Below are 14,319 nucleotides of genomic sequence, written 5' to 3'. Positions count from 1 at the left end.
GGCTTGTTCCCAGTGTGATGCACAAACCTTGGTTAGTCTTCCCAATACATTACAGATTATTCATAAATGCCAGTTAATCTTTTATTTGCCTCCTTTCCTACCTCCAAACAGATTTTCAAGATACCCTCTCAAGCTTCCTTACATTGCCCAGTTGCTTCTGAGCATTACTATATATGCAGCTCACTCGATATTGGTGATCTACAGATCACAAATGCATTCTCAAGGTTTCCTTAAGATTCTCCAGTGTCTGGGAAACTTTGGGGAAGCTGTCAAAGTACATCTGCCAGAATCCCTAAATTGTAGAATTGTTGTCAATAAATTTCATGGGCACGTAGAACATTTCTGAAAGTTCCACGGAAGTGCACTTGCAGTATAAGAATCATGGCAAATGTGATAATGGCAGAAAGAATAATGAGAGTGCATTTTGGTAAGGTTTCTTACCAAAATTAGAGACAGTAAATGTGCTTTTATAGGGAATAATATTCTGTCTCATAGGAGTTTTAGAACAGTCTACATAAGAACATAAGAACAAGCCAGCTGGATCAGACCAAAGTCCATCTAGTCCAGCTCTCTGCTACTCGCAGTGGCCCACCAGGTGCCTTTGGGAGCTCACATGTAGGATGTGAACGCAATGGCCTTCTGCGGCTGTTGCTCCCGACCACCTGGTCTGTTAAGGCATTTGCAATCTCAGATCACGGAGGATCAAGATTGGTAGCCATAAATCGACTTCTCCTCCATAAATCTGTCCAAGCCCCTTTTAAAGCTATCCAGGTTAGTGGCCATCACCACCTCCTGTGGCAGCATATTCCAAACACCAATCACACATTGCGTGAAGAAGTGTTTCCTTTTATTAGTCCTAATTCTTCCCCCCAGCATTTTCAATGAATGCCCCCTGGTTCTAGTATTGTGAGAAAGAGAGAAAAATTTCTCTCTGTCAACATTTTCTATCCCATGCATAATTTTGTAGACTTCAATCATATCCCCCCTCAGCCGCCTCCTCTCCAAACTAAAGAGTCCCAAACGCTGCAGCCTCTCCTCATAGGGAAGGTGCTCCAGTCCCTCAATCATCCTTGTTGCCCTTCTCTGCACTTTTTTCTATCTCCTCAATATCCTTTTTGAGATGCGGCGACCAGAACTGGACACAGTACTCCAAGTGCGGTCGCACCACTGCTTTATATAAGGGCATGACAATCTTTGCAGTTTTATTCTCAACTCCTTTCCTAATTATCCCCAGCATAGAGTTTGCCTTTTTTACAGCTGCCATGCATTGAGTTGACATTCCCATGGAACTATCAACTAAGACGCCTAAATCCCTTTCCTGGTCTGTGACTGATAGCACTGACCCCTGTAGCGTGTATGTGAAGTTTGGATTTTTTGCCCCTATGTGCATCACTTTACATTTTGTTACATTGAACTGCATTTGCCATTTCTGAGCCCACTCACCTAATTTATCAAGGTCCGCTTGGAGCTCTTCGCAATCCTTTGTGGTTCTCACCACCCTACATAATTTGGTATCATCTGCAAACTTGGCCACCACGCTACCCACCCCTACTTCCAGGTCATTTATGAATAGGTTAAAGAGCACTGGTCCCAAAACGGATCCTTGGGGGACATCACTCCCAACATCTCTCCATTGTGAGAACTTCCCATTTACACCCACTCTTTGTTTCCTGTTTCTCAACCAGTTTTTAATCCATAGGAGGACTTCCCCTCTTATTCCTTCATTGCTGAGTTTTCTCATCAGTCTCTGGTGAGGAACTTTGTCAAAAGCCTTTTGGAAATCCAAGTAGACAATGTCCACCGCTTCACCCCTGTCCACATGCCTGTTTACACCCTCAAAGAACTCTAGTAAGTTTGTAAGACAGGATTTGCCTCTGCAAAAGCCATGCTGACTCTTTCTCAGCAGGTCTTGCTTTTCTACATGTTTTATAATTTTATCTTTAATGATAGATTCTACTAATTTACCAGGAACAGATGTCAAACTGACTGGCCTGTAGATTCCCGGGTCCCCCCTAGATCCTTTCTTAAAGATTGGTGTGACATTGGCCATCTTCCAGTCTTCAGGGATGGAGCCTGATTTCAGGGATATAAGTCTAAGTAACTAATGAAGCATCTTCTCTTTCAATAGGTCGTTCTGTGCTTTTGGAACAACCACGGAAGTCAGGCTCTAAAATAATTAGTCATATGCTTAGTAGCCACGGAGGAGAGATTTTTCTGCATGTGTTAAGCAGTTCTAGGTCAACTCTGGAAGATCCTCCTTCAATTAGTGAAGGTTGCGGTGGCAGAGTCACAGACTACAGGATTACTGTAAGATTTTTAAGGTTAATTAAACAAAACCAAGCCATAATATGCATTCATTTACTTTGAACTTTGCACAAATGCTTTGTTTAGCCTTGCAGCATTTTGGTAAAAGTGGGGTTGGGGTGACTAAAAAAGGAAGTTTCTGGGTGGCATTGTCATGAAGGGGCAGGAAGAAAACAAGGAATAGTAAAAGGGAAGTAATGGTATGAATGGAAATAAATACGTCTTAGGTAACAAGTGGCATTCAGAGTGATACTTGGCATAATGCATCACCAAGAATAACTTGTGAAATAAATGGCTACCCTGGTTACAGAATTGCTGGTTCATGAGAAAAGCTCAAGGTTAAAACCCCAGATAACTGCACAGGAAAATGTTAGTATTAAAAAGCGAGGGAAAACAAAGCTGATTAGTTCCTGGCATTGATGATTTAATGGAATAACTGTAATTCTGGTGACAGCCTTATTAGTTTGAATGAGGTAGATTTGTAATTGGGCCCACATGTTTTGGTGAGTTTTGGTAATTGTAACTTGAGTGTTAAAATTGATCCTCCATATTGGAATCAGGGAGCGGTAAGCCAGCTCTGAGTCAGAAATCAAACTTTTGTCCTGTAAGATTCAAGCTCTAAGTAGCTGCTTTTTGAAAATTAAATCTCCCTTTGAGGGAATAATGCAGTAGTTTCATTTTAAGGAAATAGTAACTTTCAGTAAACCTGGATTCAGAACAAGATGTGGGAATGGACCTCCTGTAACATTTTATGATTGCCATCCCTGTGAACACTATGGAAATCATGCAGTATTGCTAAAGTATGACTCTTACAAGGGGTATACATTTGAACCATATCATAAAATGTCACTTAGATGAATGACTTCTATCTTATTTGGTTTTAGGATTTTGGTGAATTTATGAGGGAAAACAGACTAGCTCCTTTTCTAGAACCCAGATATAAGAGTGATGGAAATCCTGAGACTCCTTTGGAAAGAGCAAAAGGTCAGCTGGAGAAACATACTCGCTACTGGCCCATGATTATTTCACAGACGACCATATTCAACATGCAAGCTGTAAGTGGCCAACAGTTGTTTTTAGATCCCTGTTCTGACTACAATTATTTGGAAATGAGCAACTTTAGCTTCAGTGTAAACATGCTTTTAATTTCACTGTGAACACATTCAATGGTTGAATTAAACCATGTTCAAATGTAGCAATCTGATGTGAGCTAATCATTCTGTTTCTTCGGTTTGTGCTGAGGAGTCAGAAAGGCTCACCAAACGAGTTTGCTTTGGGTTTTCCCAGAACTGGGCTTGAGCAAGAAGACTACTGATTTGAACTGACTGGCCTCATTAAGGACTACTTAGCCAGACATCAATTTTTATTGGGGGGAAAAAGCATTTGTTGATGACTGACATATATGTTTTGTGAATGATCTGAAATTATTTTCCCAAAACTGTTCATGTACAAAGATACCGGTGATTAAGGACTACTTAGATGAACATTTTGGTTAGCACTGGTTATTAATTCAAAGGATTGTTATGAATTGGAAGTGGCTTGATGGCATGGATGAGCATTGAAGAGTTGGATTTTGTTGAAATGCAGCATTTATTGATTACTGATTTATGTGATTTATGGATGACTTATCCATTTAAGCAAATGCCTGCTGAACAGCGCAGTTGTACAGCAAGGATGGAGAAGTAATAGAGCAGGAGCATGCACTATTTCTCCTCCCCTCCCCCCACCAGTATTTTCCAGTTTTGGGTTTAATTTTCAAAAAATTATCCTCTAAAATAGCCAAATTTCCATACTGGTATTGGGGGAAGGGTTGGTTTTTTCCTGACATTCAAAATTTTTCAGGTCTACTAAACCCAAGTCTGGACAATTCCAGTTGCTTTTGAAGTCCATGTGGGTCTCGGGGCTGGTAGATGGTACAGAGCTAAATACAGGGCTCAGCTAAGCCCAAAGTTCAATTCTGCGTCATCTGCTGCCTCTGAGACCCACATGGGATTCAGAGGCAGTAGGCAGCGCAGAGCTGAGCACTAGGTTCTACTTTTTGCTCTCTATTTTCTCTGATTTCCACTTCCCTTGCTTCTGAAGAATTTATGAAGAATTCTGATTGTTTTGATGTCTTGCAGGTAGTGCCATTAGCCAGTGTCATTGTGAAAGAAGCACTGACTGATGAAGATGTACTAAATTGTCAGAAAACAATTTACAATTTAGTAGACATGGAAAGGAAAAATGATCCACTGCCAATATCAACAGTTGGGACAAGAGGAAAAGGTCCTAAAAGGTAAAGATTACTTTTCCATTTTCACAATTTTCAAAAGCATGGACACCACCGTCATCACCTTTTAAAGAAATTGATTTTTACGAAGAACTGTATACCTTAAAAAGCACCACAGTTGTAGTAAGTTTCTGTTGGAACCTAGCTTTGCATTAAAATAGTGGTTTTGCTTCACAGCCAAGCTCCACTGATCCCAGAATACTGTAGGCTTTTAAGATGGATCTAGAAGTTTTTTTCCCATCAAGGTACAGCTGACGTAAAGCAAACCTGTAGTGAGACATTCAGAGGTGGTTTGCCATTGGCTGTCATGTCCCTGGTATTCCTTGGAGGTCTCCTATCCAAATACTAGCCGGAGTCAGGGCTGAGAGTGTGTGACTGGCCCAAGGTCACCCAGCAAGCTTCCATGGCACAAATGGGGATTTGAACCTGGGTTTCCCAGGTCCTAGTCTGACACCATAACCACACTGCACTGTCCAATGCTGGAGCTATGGTATTGGGCAGCCCCATCCTCAGCCTTTGGTGGTAGAACACAGTGCTGTAACAACACTTCCCCACCACCTCTAAGAGAGCTTTCCAATGGCGCAGGGAGCAAAAAATGCAAAAAAAAAAAGAGAGAGAAGTCCCTGGAAGGCCCTCCATAGGGCTTGAAGTCCAGGGGCCAGGGCACCACATTCCCAGCCCTAAGCCCAGGAGGCAGTTGACGTAACATCAGGTTTGTCCCCCCTCCCCATACTGGCATCTGATCAGGACGCCAGCACAGTCCCACGACAACCTGGACTTCTGGGTTTTGCTCCGTGGAGCTGGTGAACAGCTGCCCATGTCTTCTTCCTCCTCCACTGGGATAAGTGCCAAGGTGAGCAAACACACTGGCAAAAGGCTGTGCCACTCCTCAACCCCCCCCCCCCCCAAATGGGGCACTTGTCCTGTCAGGACATCTTTGTTCTTACTTTCTGTAGAGATGAACAGTACAGAATTATGTGGAATGAACTGGAAACCCTCGTTAGAGCTCATATAGTCAACTCTGATAAACACCAGCGAGTCCTAGAGTGCCTACTAGCTTGCAGGAGCAAGCCTCCAGAAGAAGAAGAACGCAAGAAACGAGGAAGGAAGAGGGAAGAGAAAGAAGATAAGTCTGAAAAAGCAGGAAAAGACTATGAACAAGAAAAATCCTGGCAGGAATCAGAAAGGTGCATTTTCAGTACTGGCAAAATTTTATTCCAGTATTTTTATAATGACATGAATTCAATATGGTGTTTGGCTCTTGAAAGATTAACACACAAATCCCAAAGTGTTATTCTGTGTTTTTGGCCTGATGGTTAAAACTGTGCTGTTGATATGTCTTCCCACATCTGATGTTGAGGGCGCCCTCATTTTTAAATTTTTTATTTATTTACTTCCTTTATACACCACCACCAAGGAGGCTTACATAATTCTCATCTCCTCCATTTTATTTTTTATTTTTATTTTATTATTTATATTTGTATACCGCCCTCCCCAAAAGCTCATTCTTTATCCTCACAACAACAACCCTGTGAGGAAAGTTAGCCTGAGAGTATGTGACAAGCCCATGGCAGTGGCGTAACTAGACAAACTGGAGCCCTGGGCAAAACCTGAGTTTGATGCCCCCCAGGTGCGTGCCCAGTGCAACGCGCACCTCCCAGCCCCCTTGTAGCTACAGCAAGTGGCATATCTAGGCATACTTTTATGGTGTTGTATCCAGTCCCCCCAATTGGGGGAACCAGCATCACTTTCAATGTTATTTAAACTGGGGACCCCAGATTCTCCCTTTAAGGTGAATTTAAAAGGAGAATCTGGGCTCCCTCGTTTAAACAAGTGATGCTGGAATCCACTCCCAAACTGCATCATTTTCAATGATGTTTAAACTAGGGAGCCCAGATTCTTCTTTTAGATCCATCTTAGAGGGAGAATCTGGGGTCCCCAGTTTAAACAACATTGAAAGTGATGCTATTTTGGGGTTGATTCTCCCCCACCCTGAAACAGCATCACTTTCAATGTTTAAACTGGGGACCTCAGATTCTCCCTTTAAATCCATGCCAAGGGGCTCACTGATCCTGGTCCAGCAACCGAAACATTATACAATACTAGCACATAACACATTTACTATGGCTATTTTACAATCTGACAGTATATTTAAAAGAATAAGGTCCTGCTGGGACTGAATGAGGAGCCCATTTCTCCTTCCTCAGAAGACCAGCTATTTTTCTGCCTCTGGTCTGATCTGTAGCAAGTCAACTCTAGTATGGACCCACAAGTATTGGAGTGGGAGATCTCCAGGGGACCTGGCATTGTCAGAAGAGAAGGGGCCCAATTACATTCATTCTTTATCTGAGGCTCATGCGACCTCTGAGAATCAAAATGTAGTTAAGAAGTATGTATGATGCAGATCCTAGGCAGTGTGCTTATCTTCTTTTGCAGGAAGGAGGTGGGAAACTTGAGATCTGGTGGTGGTAGAAAGGGCCATCAAGGCATAACTGACTTTGCAGGGTTTTTCAAGACAAGAGATGTTCAGAGATAGTTTGTCATTTCCTGCCTCTATGTCACAATCCTGGACTTTGTTTGTGGTCTACCTCACAAATACTAACTAGGGCAATGGTTAGGGTGAGATAATGCTAACCTGGGCCATTGAGGTTAGTGTGTCTTCAGAATTAGAAGAGCTATTTTTTAAAAAGTAGTCTAATGTTCTCCCAAACAGGGCACATGAAGTAATTAGTTATGTTTCAGAGGTAACATTTGTAATGATTACTGACTATTTCTGATCATATTATCATACCTTGCTAAATTAACAATCTCCCACACATCCTCCCTGCTCTGGTCTATATTATACTATGATAAGCAAGAATCTGCAAGGATGTGTCATTTTCCACCTCCTCCCTTATTTCCTCTTTCCCTTCCCTGAAAGTCCCCATAGCCTGTCCCCTTTTCCTGTTTCCATTTCTTCTTCCCACGAAACAACCAACGTACTTTTATAGCTCCACCCGCACAAGCCTCTACCTAGGAAAGCTGTGGCCCAGCAGTATAGTGGAGCCAGGCCCACTTAAGTGATAGAGAACCCTCAAGAACTTGTGGATGGCACATCACTTTCCCCTGTATTCCCCTCCTCACATTTCCCCTAGACCTAGGTGAATTACGCAGTTGGTGGTTAAGTCATCCTAGCCTGGCCTAACAAGTCCTCTCTCAAAGGCCAAAATAGCCCTGAAAAGGACCTTGCCTCTCCCCTGCCTTTTACTGACAGACATCCAGCCTAAAGTACTGTGATTTCTTAGCAGCTGCCACTGAGAGTTTCCATTTCTTAAAGCTACAACTGTTCTGTTTCTTACTCTGGGCTTTTTAACCCCCCATGTATTTTTTCTTTTTAGGTTTCAGATTTTTCTGCAAACCTGGGGTGTTGTTCAGGTTTGTAGAAAGATTTGTATTGTTTGCTTATAATCACTGGATTTAAGAATCCTTAGATTTGGTTGACTTCAGTATTAAAATAAACAAGCAAGAACAAGCTGGGGTGAGAGGAGAATCCCATTTCACCTTCCCCTACTATTTCTTCTTTCCCTTTCCTAAAAACCATCATAGCCTTTCCCATTTTCCTGCTTCCTTCTCTCATTTACCAACAATCAGCCTACATTTATCTGTCCGTCTGTCTTCAGCTCTTCCCACCCAGCAGTCTCTACCTAGGAAAATCATAACTGAGCCAAGCGCACTTGCATGGTAGGAAAGCCTCAAGGACTTGTGGGGGGCATATCACTTTCCCCTGTAACTCCTTCCCACTGTATTTCTCCTTTCATTCTTCCCAGCAGCCCCCATATCATCTCCGCTTTCCCTACCTCACTCTCTTCTTCTCAGCCATTTACCAATCTACTTTCTATCTGCCTCCCGTTTTCATCTATATTTATTATCCAGTTACTTCATTCATATTCGGTTTTTGTCCACAATAGGAACCCAAGCAACTTACATTAATCTACTTTCCTCCTTTTTATCCTCACAACAACCTTACGGGTTAATTTAGGCTGAAAGTACATAATTGGCACATCACCTAATTCCATGGCAGACTAGTGATTATTCTGAAACTCTAGCTGCTTTCTTAGGGTGGCTTCTGTTGGAACAGTAACAAGCAGCCAGGCCTAGGTGAATCCTGCAGTTCAGGTGGTATCAAGTCCCCCAGTGGTTGCTGCCAAGCCTATCCCTGATGATCTTCCCTCAAAGGCCAAAACAGCCCTAGAAAGGGCCCTGTCCCATCCCCCTGCCTGTTACTAACAGGAACAGAGAGTAGAATGCTGTGGTTATCTAGCAACAGCTACTGAGGGCTTCCCTTTCTTAAAGCTGCAGATACTCCTTTTATCCTTTTGGAATTTTAACCCACATTGGTTTGTTTTTCTTCTTCTTTAAAGATTTCAGGATGTTTTTGTTTTTTGGCAAACCTGGGTATCCCTTGAGTTCGGAAAAAAATTGTCCTTGTGTGGGCCCAGTCTGCAAATTTAAGTATCTGCAGGTCTGCCCACACTTGAAAAATAGATACACAGATGATGATAATTCTCTAGGGATATCTCAGCTTTCAAAATTGAAATTTGATATATTAAAAATCAGAAGTGCGGTAGTAATCTGTTTCTTTATGTCTGAAGGCTAAAAAGTTTATTGGATCGTGAAAAAGAGGAATTGGGAGAAGCAGAAGTAATAAAAGATTCACCTGATTCTCCTGAACCACCAAACAAAAAGCCACTTGTTGCAATGGATGAAATGCCCTCTGTTGAAAAAACCAAAGGTAAATTTACAATTGTCAGTATGTATTATAAAAATAATGAAGTAGGGATTGCTTTGAGATCCTCAGTCATCAATGATGTGTAAGCCTTGTAAAATATTTGTTATTGGAACATTTGCCTGCATAGAGGATTCTAGTTTAGGAACGCTACCCTCTTGAAACTGGGGACCTTTACGCAGGCTGGGCGAAGGATGTGCTTGGCAACAGGAGGAAAGAACAGCATGGATGACAAGGACAAGTGGTTTCCAGTAGCCACTGAAGCACATGGTAATCACTCTAGTGGAAGTGGAGAATTTGGGGTGGAAGAAGCTTGCGAGGAGAGAGAAAAGCCTTGAGAGAGAGAGAAGAGCAATTGGTCATCTTCAGGCATCAGCCTTTGATCCTCAGTGTTTATGGGACTTGTGCTGATGAGGCTCTGTTGAGCAGTTGCTTCATCTGCTCTCGGTAGAGATATTGATAATTCTGAATGCTTTGTAGAGGTTGAGTCAATGTTTAGTTGGACACAACTACAGTATACATGGTTTATCTTGAATGTGTACACTTGCTGTGTCATATAAGCATTTCTAAACTAGACTTTGAGAATGGAAACTAATAAGCGCCTTTTAATTCTGATTACAAAACCTTATTTTTAGGGCCAACATCCCTACTATCATTATGGAGCAACAGAATTAACACTGTAAATTCTAGGAAACATCAGGAATTTATTGGCCGCTTGAATTCTGTGAACAACAAAGCTGAACTGTATCAACATCTTAAAGAGGAGAATGGGTTTGTATTGCTAAATATTTATCAAGTATTGGTTGGCAGTGGGCTGTACGAACATAATGTTCAGAAGTACAGAAATATATCCTTTCATGGGTAGCAGGTGTTTATTTAGGAGGATGTTGGTTTAAATTCAGTTCTGATCCTCTGCAGTCTCATCAAAATGATAACTTTCCAGGGCCTTGTTATAGAAGAGGTTCTCTCTGGGGATCCTTGTTTGTAGTTTATTTTTACTCCAAGAAAAAGGGTATCATTTAGCTTTCACGATATTCCTAGGCTCATTCACATCACGAGATCTTTCTTGCCATTATGGAGGCAAATGGGGTGTGGGTCTCTCCTTTTCTAAAAATAATGTTATATTCTGGGCTACCTGTTGGTTACCACCATAGTCTACTCCAAGTCAACTGTAGCACCAGAGGGCTTTGGAGTAACATAGACTTGTCATGTGCTTGAAGAGGGAGAATATTAAGTATGTGTTGCAAGTAGATGAAAGCCACAGAGGTTTGCCTTGAACTCTCACCCACCCATCTGGTTTTCTTCAGGTCTATTAGAAAACAAAGCATTACTTGTTATGGAATGTACTCAATGTATCAGTTATGAATTCAAAATTCCATGGAAGGTTTGAATGTTACCGCTTTAGAAATTTTTTCAAGATGTCGTTATGGAATATTAAGGATTACTTTGCACAATGGTCTGTGCAAAGGCATGCATTTGTAAGGCAAAGTTTCACCAAACTTTTTTTTGTTCCAGAATGGAAACAACAGAAAATGGAAAAGCCAGCCGGCAATGAATACTGAAGCTAAGGTCTACAATTGGTTATGCTGCATAATTTTTATGCTTGTTTTCATACAAGTATTCTAAGATTCAGTTGTTTTGTATAGTTTTTACATGCTTTTCTAATGTTAGCCTTTTTCTATGAAAATATAAAATGTAAATGTAAATAATTAACCTCAGTCCCCTTTATTCTGTCACTGAATAAAGCAAGATTTCTATTTCCAACGAGTAGCATGGTCTTACTATAACTCATTTACTGCCTGTTGGAAAAACGCAGTATTTGTGAGCAAAAGTTTTTGAAGTTTTTAAAGTACTCTCTAGTATGAAAATCCTTTAGGACATTCTACTTCTAGCCTGGGGGCGAGGTAGTAGTCAGACATTACATAAAATACAGCATTAAAGAACTGTGATTTCTTAGTGCAAACTCAGTAGGGGGTTGTCCTTGAGCAAAATCCAGCTCTCAGAATTGCCGATAGGGCTTTTAAACTACAAATGACCTGCCAAACAGAATTGTTTGGGGGATTAAGATTAAACTAATAATGACTAATAATCCATTAAAAGCTTTATAGAGTTACACTGATGCAGAGAGAAGGCGAGTAGACACAAATGCACTGACCACCACCCTTCCCTCTGCATGATCACCTGGTTGCAGGGTGTGACCATGTGATAGAAGTGGCTGTGCCTGCACTCTCCCTGTGATCAGAGTTTCTGCTTTCCAACTGAGTGATCATGGGCAGGGAGAGTTCGCACAGCTACTTCTCCATGTGATTGCATTCTGCAGAAGACCGGCACGGGGGCAGGGCAAGACATTTCACACCCACTTTCCCTCTCCATGTTCTCAGCAAACATCCATACCATGCTACTGACCTTTTTCCATGCAGTCTCTACATGGGATATACAGGAAGAAGAAGAAGAGGAGTTTGGATTTATATTCCCCTTTTCTCTCCTGCAGGAGACTCAAAGGGGCTTACAATCTCCTTTCCCTTTCCCCTTCACAACAAACACCCTGTGAGGTGGGTGGGGCTGAGAGAGCTCCAAAAAGCTGTGACTAGCCCAAGGTCACCTAGCTGGCGTGTGTTGGGGTGCACAAGCTAATCTTGCTCCCCAGATAAGCCTCCACAGCTCAAGCGGCAGAACGTGGAATGAAACCCGGTTCCTCCAGATTAGAATGCACCTGCTCTTAACCACTACACCACTGCAGTTCACAAAAGGAAGCTTTCGTGAACTGGTCCCTGGAAGTCGGAACATGAAAAAGCAGCTGTGCTGGATCAGATCAGTAGTCATTCTTATTACCCACCTTGAGTCTGAGATGATTAGGCTAAATGGTAATGTATAAATCAGTTCAGTCCAACATTCTTACTGGCCAAATACATTGAGAAGACCTACAACTAAGCCCAAAACCTCCCCTAGTTGTATTGTCGAAGGCTTTCATGGCCAGAATCACTGGGGAGCTGTGTGGTTTCCGGGCTGTATGGCTGTGTTCTAGCAGCATTCTCTCCTGACGTTTTGCCTGCATCTGTGGCTGGCATCTTCAGAGGATCTGATGTAGGAAAGGAAAGCAAGTGGAGTATATATATTGTGAGATCAATAGGTAAGGCCATCTGAATAGAAGTAGCTTAGCATGTGAGTAACAATGAAGTCTGTAGCATGTGAGTCACATTGACCTTGCTCTCTTCATTGTGACTCACATGCTACAGACTTCATTGTTACTCACATGCCAAACTCCTTTTTCACCACGGTGGCACACTGAGGCTGTATTTTCATTAAACTACACCCCAGCGCTCAGTGTTTCTTTCCTGGTCGCATTACCAGCTCAGACCCCATTCATATGTATTTAAAGTAAAGATTCTTCGTGGCCTGTGCTGAATCTCATATTGTCATCTAACCCAGTTTGGAGAGCCCTCCACCACCATCTGATTTGGTTCTCAGCATTGTGACTAACAATGCATCATGTACGTCTTTGGAAACCTTCTTATTCTTAATTCCAAAAATTAGGAATAAACAGCACTGGTACCAGCCTAATCCTGTAATCCTGTACTTTTAAAACTGGCAGGTATGCAGAAATTAACAGCTGAAGCTTTTAACTACGCGGAGATGCTGCACAAGGGCAAGAGCTGCCATTTCTATTCTGCTTTCTTTCATTTAACAAATTCAAAGGATGTACTCCAAATCTGTATCTGATTGTATTGACAAATTCCTCGAAGAGATCTGTAGTCCAATATATAGATTGTAACTCAAGTGTAGATTTTAGGGGGAGGAAATCCTGGATTTTAGCAACTAAAGTGTCGCACCATTTCATTACCAGCATGGGGTTGTCCATGATAGAGGAATTATGCCAAGAAAAATATGTATTAGTAGTTAAGCACAAGGGGAGAGGATCACTCAAGTAACTATGTTGGATTAAAAAATCCAATACACAATCCATAAAATTGGGGGGAGTGGGGATATACTCATCTTATGATTGCTAAATTTACACAGTAATATTTGGTGAGGGACTTTGTCAATACCTTTTGAGAGGCACTAATATATTACATCTACTGTATGACTTGTACATTTGTTTAATCCTCTCAATGTCTGGAGAGGTTGGACTTCCCTTTACAGAAGCTATTCATGCAGTTGCATAATGCTCCCTCTATGGTGTAATTTCATCTTTCCCCCAGTTACCATTCTTCATGGAACACCTTACAAACAAAAGAATTCTTCTCCTTGCATCTGTTTCAAATCTGATTGGACACTTGGTTTCATAATTTTGAGCACCTTGTAAAATGTGTATAGATTTTGAGGACCATTTTCAGGAAATGTGACAATCAAAAGCATTTGTGAGGAAAAGAGGGCAAGATTTGAGATGCTGAAATCCAGTCTCGTTCACCAAAATGTATTTTGAATATCAGTGCCCTTAAAGGAACAAAGTGGTGACTGAACTGAAATGCTGATGACCGTAACTCCCAGACAGAGACTGATAACAGCATAGTTTTTCCTTCTCCATTTCTGATACCCCACCACACAAAGAGATCAGGAAGGTTCCCACTCTCCTGGCTTTCTGAAAACCATGCAAAACTGAATTATGTGAGAGGGATTTTCTGCACAGGTAATAAGGTTGCACTTTACAAAATGGTTCACAAACTTATTTAAATAAACGATTAGAGACAGTGGTCTGTACTGCTGTGTATAGCTTCCTGTAAGTAGGATCTTGTTATGCAGTTTTTGAACCACTTAATGTGTCCTATTAATATTTATGCTGTGCTTCAGTTCTGTCTACTAGATTTTTTGCTCGATTCCAGACTTCTACAGTCCTAATACATGTTTCACTGAATGTGCCTTCTGTTCATTGTACTGACTCTTGAGTTAGCCACCTTGGCCGTTTCCCCATTCACCTTTTGTTGCACGCTACTCGCTTCAAGTAATCCGGGTTCCAGCAGCACTCCCCACTACTGGAACGGTG

At 41.7% G+C, this 14,319-nt stretch overlaps 1 protein-coding gene across 7 annotated transcripts in view; it reads left to right on the top strand.

Annotated features, from left to right (window-relative positions):
* INTS13 (integrator complex subunit 13) overlaps nt 1-11,102 on the top strand; it is a 31,336-nt gene extending 20,234 nt beyond the window's left edge. For all 7 annotated transcript variants that reach the window (XM_048499468.1, XM_048499467.1, XM_048499466.1 and 4 more), the window contains 7 exons: nt 2,129-2,307; nt 3,189-3,359; nt 4,425-4,579; nt 5,530-5,760; nt 9,205-9,344; nt 9,974-10,109; nt 10,854-11,102. In XM_048499468.1, coding sequence (XP_048355425.1) covers nt 2,129-2,307; nt 3,189-3,359; nt 4,425-4,579; nt 5,530-5,760; nt 9,205-9,344; nt 9,974-10,109; nt 10,854-10,893 — 1,052 coding nt within the window. In that variant the 3' untranslated portion in view covers nt 10,894-11,102. The remainder of the gene's footprint in view (nt 1-2,128; nt 2,308-3,188; nt 3,360-4,424; nt 4,580-5,529; nt 5,761-9,204; nt 9,345-9,973; nt 10,110-10,853) is intronic.
* Nucleotides 11,103-14,319: the final 3,217 nt, after the last annotated feature.

This window comes from Sphaerodactylus townsendi, linkage group LG06 (assembly GCF_021028975.2).
Source record: "Sphaerodactylus townsendi isolate TG3544 linkage group LG06, MPM_Stown_v2.3, whole genome shotgun sequence".
Taxonomy (NCBI): Eukaryota; Metazoa; Chordata; class Lepidosauria; order Squamata; family Sphaerodactylidae; genus Sphaerodactylus; species Sphaerodactylus townsendi.
Note: the sequence above shows the minus strand (reverse complement) of the source record. Positions and strands in the feature narration are given on the sequence as shown.